Source organism: Belonocnema kinseyi, chromosome 2 (genome assembly GCF_010883055.1).
Source record: "Belonocnema kinseyi isolate 2016_QV_RU_SX_M_011 chromosome 2, B_treatae_v1, whole genome shotgun sequence".
NCBI lineage: Eukaryota > Metazoa > Arthropoda > Insecta > Hymenoptera > Cynipidae > Belonocnema > Belonocnema kinseyi.
The window spans coordinates 112139430-112145412 of record NC_046658.1 but is presented as its reverse complement, the minus strand read 5'-3'; the positions used below and the strand labels follow the sequence as shown (position 1 = coordinate 112145412).

At 32.5% G+C, this 5983-nt stretch overlaps 1 protein-coding gene across 1 annotated transcript in view; it reads left to right on the top strand.

The window, feature by feature from the left end:
* Positions 1-5983, top strand: part of LOC117167315 (zinc finger protein ush) — a 421229-nt gene that overhangs the window by 385179 nt on the left and 30067 nt on the right. Inside the window, exon 2 of the mRNA XM_033352153.1 lies at positions 5506-5756. Within this exon, the coding sequence (XP_033208044.1) occupies positions 5506-5756 (251 nt within the window). The remainder of the gene's footprint in view (positions 1-5505; positions 5757-5983) is intronic.

Genomic DNA, 5983 nt, shown 5'->3' with positions numbered 1-5983 from the left:
CCGAAAACGCACTTTTCTGAAGGATTAAAAAAACTTGAAAAGCGATTGACCAAGTGTATAGAGCTCCAAGGAGATTATGTTAAAAAATAAAAAAAAATTTACTCAAAAAAAATTGTTTTTATACTTCATTCTAAGGACTCATTGAACTACCCTCGTATTATGAAATTCTCAAATAAGTCCGAGGACTGTAATTCCTACTCAAGATATTAATTTTCAACTAAAAAAGATAAATTTTCAGCCGCATAGTTGAATTTTCATCTAAAAACTATAAATTTGCAATAAAAAATGCAATAACTAAAATATTAGTTAATAAAATTCATTTTCAAATCTTAATTTTCTATAAAAAGAACGAAGTTTTAACTAAATATATTAATTTTCAGCTAAGAAGACTCATTTTTACCATAATGAAATATTCAAATCTTTAGTTGAAAAAAAATGTTTAACAAAAAAACAAAAACAATTTTTAACCAAATAATGAATATTTTAAACAAACCATTTTCAACTAAAATCAAGAAACTTCAACAAGAAGAATGAATTTTTAATAAAGGAGTTTCATTTTAAAATAAATAGTTGAATTTTCTTCCAAACGGTTGAATTTCTGACCAAAAAATCACTTTTTAACCAAATTTTTCAAGTTTTCACAAAGTTGATTATTTTTTCATCAAATAGTTGAACTTTCAATCAAAATATGAATTTTCTATAAAAAGAATGAAATTTTAACAAAATACCTCATATTGAATATGTATTCTTATATTTAAAAGTGCTATAGGTTAAACGCTTATTAAATCCATGATAATCTCTGTGGTCTATACTTTCTTTATATTTAGATGATGAATTCAATCCACTTTGATGAGAAATATTTCGATCAAAGTATAAACATCAACAACTATCTCTCCCCGCCAAAATCCTCGCTAAGAGCTCCCAAAATAGTAATAAATGCTTGATAAATCTGATAATAGTTACCCGGATGCTTTAATTACATGTTTCGAAGGCATGCATGCTGATGGCAGGAAGAAGGAAGAGAGAGATTGAGTGAGAGCGAGGAAGATTAAAAGTTAGATTGGGGTTGGAGCTCGTCTAGGTTATCTACTTTGGTCCCGCTGGTCCCGCTGGTCCCGCGAAGCGTGTACCTCTGTTGACTCTCATCAAGGGATCGGTGTACCTTGGCAGCAACAACCAGCAACAGCAACATAGTCCGAGAGAGTTCGCTACGGTCAATTCTTAATTGCGCGTGCATGCAAGAACGCTCCCGATCGGGGGTGCCTGCAGAGTACCAGTACCTATAGACCTCCTTCATCGCCTCCGCCCGCCTTCATCATGGCTACTATGGGGTGCAATATATCTTCAAAGGGGAAGGGGAAACACGGCCGCCATTAACATATCCGCGGCCTGATAAGACTTCTCGGAACCGATACTTTCAACGCTTTATGCAACTAAGTGCTCCGTTGCGCTGGTTCAGACTTTTCTACGATTTTCCGAGCCGAACCTTTTTCCTTTTCTTGGTCTACGTCTCGTCTGGAAGAATTACCTCTGTGCAAACTCTCAAGAATGGTAATATATGGGAAATTCGGTTAAGTGGAGAAAATGAAATAGAAGTCGGAAATTTTATGTTCTTGTAAGTTCAAAGAGTTACGGTTTCTTTTCTATGAGACGGGATGTTTCTATTTCTGACCTCCAAATGAAAATTGAAGTATCTGCAGTTCTGATAAAACACCTATCACTTTTCTGAATCTATGAAATATGATTCCAGTGCCTTCGAATTTGGTGATGTAAAGATCATTTTGCAAAACGATTTACATCATGGATTTTAATCAACGTTACCGAAAATAGAAGTATTTATGAGCAATTGGTTGAACAATATTCAAGCGAAGAAATTATGTTGAAACAATCTCGAAATAAAATTCTTTTTCCTCTGATAAGCACAATAATCTGGTCTGGCCAAATTCACTGCTGATCAGCTTTCCATGACATCAAAATTTCTGATTATCGATCAGCAATATTCTTTTACAAGTAATTATATTAAAATTTCTTAATTTTTCTTGGTAAAATAAAGAGGGAAAAATAGAGTCGTTCAAATCTCTCATTCTCTCCCCTCCTGGTAAATTTGGCAAACGGTAATGTCAGCTAGGTCGCGGGGTAAAGTCATCTAGGTTACGGGGTAAAGTCGGATATGAAAAATCGGTAAATTAGGGTAGGGTACGGGGTAAAGTTGGTTAGGGTACGGGATTCGGTCAGCTAAGGTACCGTGAACAGTCGGGTAGGTACAGGATAAAGGCAATTAAGACACAGGGTAAAGCCTGCTAGGTTAAGGGGTAAAATGGTTAAGGTAAGGTGTAAAGTCGACTAGGTTAAGGGGTAAAAATTGCTATGGTAACAGGTAAAGTCGGCTAGGACAAGGGGTAAAGTAGCACGGGATACAGGATACATTTAACAATTTTGCTTTATTTTTTAGGATAGAAAATTCATCGGTTTGGATCAAGTTTTTGTTGTAGAAAATCCATCTTTTTTATTGCAAATTCATCTACTTATGACTGAGGGTTAATTCTTTAAAATTAAAAAGTTCAGAAACGATTGTATTTATGGTTCAGAATTCACCTCTTTTGGTTCAAAATTGTACTATTTCGTTAAAAATTTGCTAATTTTTTGGAAAATTCAACTATTTATAAAAAAAACTCAAGTTTTTTAATGTAAGATAATTCTTTTTGTGTGAAAAGTCTACTATTTAGTTTGAGTTCAGAATTCATCTTTCATCTACAAGATGTAGATTTTTGAAAAGTTCGAACGAAAACTTCGAAGCTTTTGAAGAATTTTGAAAGTTATCAAGAAAATAATGGATTTTTCATACATTTCTCAAGAAAAATTGTAATGCAATATTATTTTTTAAATTAATATTTAAGGATTTCGAAAGATTTCTAAAAATGTAAAAAAAAATCTGGAACATTTTCAGGCAACTTTTTTAATTTTGAAAGATTCTTCTAAATTTTAGGATTAATTTGAGATGGTTTGAAAGATTTTTGGAAATGTATCTCTTTTTTTAGAGATCGATGCTTTTTCTTAATTAAAAATGCAACTGTTTGGTTGAAAATTAAACTTTTTTGGTTGAAGATTCAACTACTATAGTGAAAATTCAGCTTCTTTGATGAATTCCACTCTTATTTATTTAAAACCATAACCTTTTTTTTGAAGTATCAGATATTAAATTTTTTGTTTATAATTCTTTCATGTGTTTGAAAATTTGTGTTGAAAATTCTTGTGTTTTTTTTAAATTATTCTTTTTTGTCTGACTCAAATGTTTTATTGAAAATTTGTCTATTTTGTGTTAATGAAACTGTTTTTTATTTCAAATTATAATATTTTTTATTTAAATATCAACTATTACATTTTTCAATGAGAATTCCATTTTATTTTTGAAGATTCAGGTATTTAATTAAAAACTCATCTTATTTGGTCCAAAATTCAACTGCTTTCTTAAACATTCGTCTTTTTGGTTTAAAATTGAACGAGTTGGGTATAATTATTTAGTTTAAAGTGGTTCTTTTTTGTAAAATTCAGCTGTTTTTGGTTCAAAATTTAAATCTTTTTTGTTGAAAATTCAACTATTTTATTACGAATTTATCTTTTTATGGTCGAAAATTCAATTGTTCTGTTCAACAGTCGTCTTTTTCGATTGAAAATCTGTCCTTTTAGATTGAAAATTCATTGTTTTGTAGAAAAGTCATCTTTTTTAGTGAAAATTCTTCTTGTGTAGTTAAAAGGTAATTGTTTTTTTATTTGTAAAGATTTATATTTTTGGAGTTCAGAATTCATTTTTTTTGGCTACAAATTCTACTATTTGCAGGAAATTTTCATTCTTTTGTTAAAAATTCAACTATCTTGTTAAGAATAAGTCGTATTTTTTCCTCAATAATTTAACTCTTTTGTTGAAAATTCTCTTGATATACAAAATATATTCTTTTTTTGGATTGTAAATTCATCTTTTGATAGAATCAATTCATTTGTTTGGCCTGAAGATGGAACTCTTTAGATAAAAATTTCCTTTTTTTTTGTTGAAATGAACTATTGTTTTAAAAATTCATCTTTTTTTCGTTGCAAATTCAACTGTTTTGATGAATATATTCATCAAAACAGAAAGATGAATATATATTCATCTTTCTGAATATAAAATCCGTCCTTTTTGGATTGAAAATTCATCTTCTGGTAGAAAGGTTCGTCTTTTTTTCTCGTGATTTTTGCTCTAGGTTTATTTTTTTAATTCAACTATTTGGTTAAGAATTCATCTTTTATGTTTGAAAAATAACTTTTTCGTTCAAAATTCATCTTTTCAAGTTTAAAAGTCAAATATTTGCTAGAAAAAATCGACTTTTTACTTAGAAAACTCAATTCTCTTGTTGGTTGTTCATCTTTTTTGGTTTAAAATTCCACTATTCTGTTGAAAGTGCAATATTCGAATGCTTTTTAAAAGAATTTATTCTCATATTTTTTTGAGAAGTCACTATTTCCCCTGTTTTAAGAAGATTGTGGACCGAAAAGATATTAAATAAGGCGTTCTCAAGGTTTCGAAATTTCGTAATTCATATCATAGTCCTCTTTTTCTAATCTCTCGAATCACATTAATCTGAATACCGTTAAATTCAAATCTCATAAAAAGAAATCCACTCTTCAATTTGACAAAGCATGGAAACTTGAAAGAAGTGTAATCCAAAGAGATAAAGCGAGATAAAAGTTCTCTTTCATTCTATAATGCTCTAACCATACTTAGTTTCAAATTTCTGACCCTAATCTTTCGATCAACCATCTCCAAAAAAATTCCTCACCAATTCATGAAAAAAAATCTCCTCTTCCTAATCATTAAAACTGTTTAAACCTGATAAGGAATACTCCAGTCGATCCTACACCAGCAAGAGGTCCCTTCGTTATGGTTTTGAAACTCGGAAACAGGCAACGTGAAGCGGCTTTTGCGCACGTGGAGGGGAACACAAGGGGTGTGAAGAACCAAGTTGAAGGGAGCCGAGGAGGGATAGCGAGATAGATGGATTGATAAGGGAATGGTGGGTGGCCGAAGGCGAAGAGGGGGGGGGGGGGGGGGGGGGGGGGACGAGATAGGGATTGGAGAAGAGGGGGCAGAAATACGCATGGCTCGGCTTAGTGGAGAGGAGATACCCCATTAGGGACGTGAACGGCGCCAGAGACACATCGTCTCTATGCACATTATGCTCTACAGTGTCTATACTCTACATCCTATAGTTTACAGTTTGCACACAAACGTCTTTCGTCACATGTGCGACTTCCGGTATCAGTTTCTTCCCCTCACCTGGAAGACTTTCAGCAATGATGGTAGTCTCCAATAAACTCAACTGGCGAATTTTCAAGTTTAAGTGTACGCTATCATAGTTTTAATACATTTGCTTATTGTCTCATATTATCAGTGATGCAATTTATTGTGTGTGTTTTTTTAAAAATAATTTTGAAAGTTGTTACTAATCAAATATTATTTTTATTTTCCAGGGGAGGATGAGGAGTGGAGTGACTCGGAAAAGACACCATCCGTGAATAGCGGAGCGGAGGGTTGTGGATCCGCTGTTTCAAGTCCTTCGGCATCGGCCGTCGAAGAGGAGTCAAGTTTGCCACCTCCACCTAGACTCAACTCGATATCTGTGATACCCCTGAATTCCGTTGCCGAAGATACCCGGCTAAGATTGAGCGTACTCTCCGAAGATGCCAGAAAACGGCTCTGCAGTCTCACTGAAGAAATCGAGGTCAGTTTAGTTTTCTCTTTTAGACACATTAAAAACCTGACATAATTTTCTTTTAAGTTTTTGGATCTATACTGTTAACAATTGCTGGTGTAATTTTGCAATAAGTGTATTGAAATTTTATTATAACATCGTAATGTAATTTTACAGTACATGTTTTGCACACTAAATTGTAATAATTCGCAAAAAATTGGTACCTTTTTGCTTTTTGTCTTACGTCATTTCTAAAT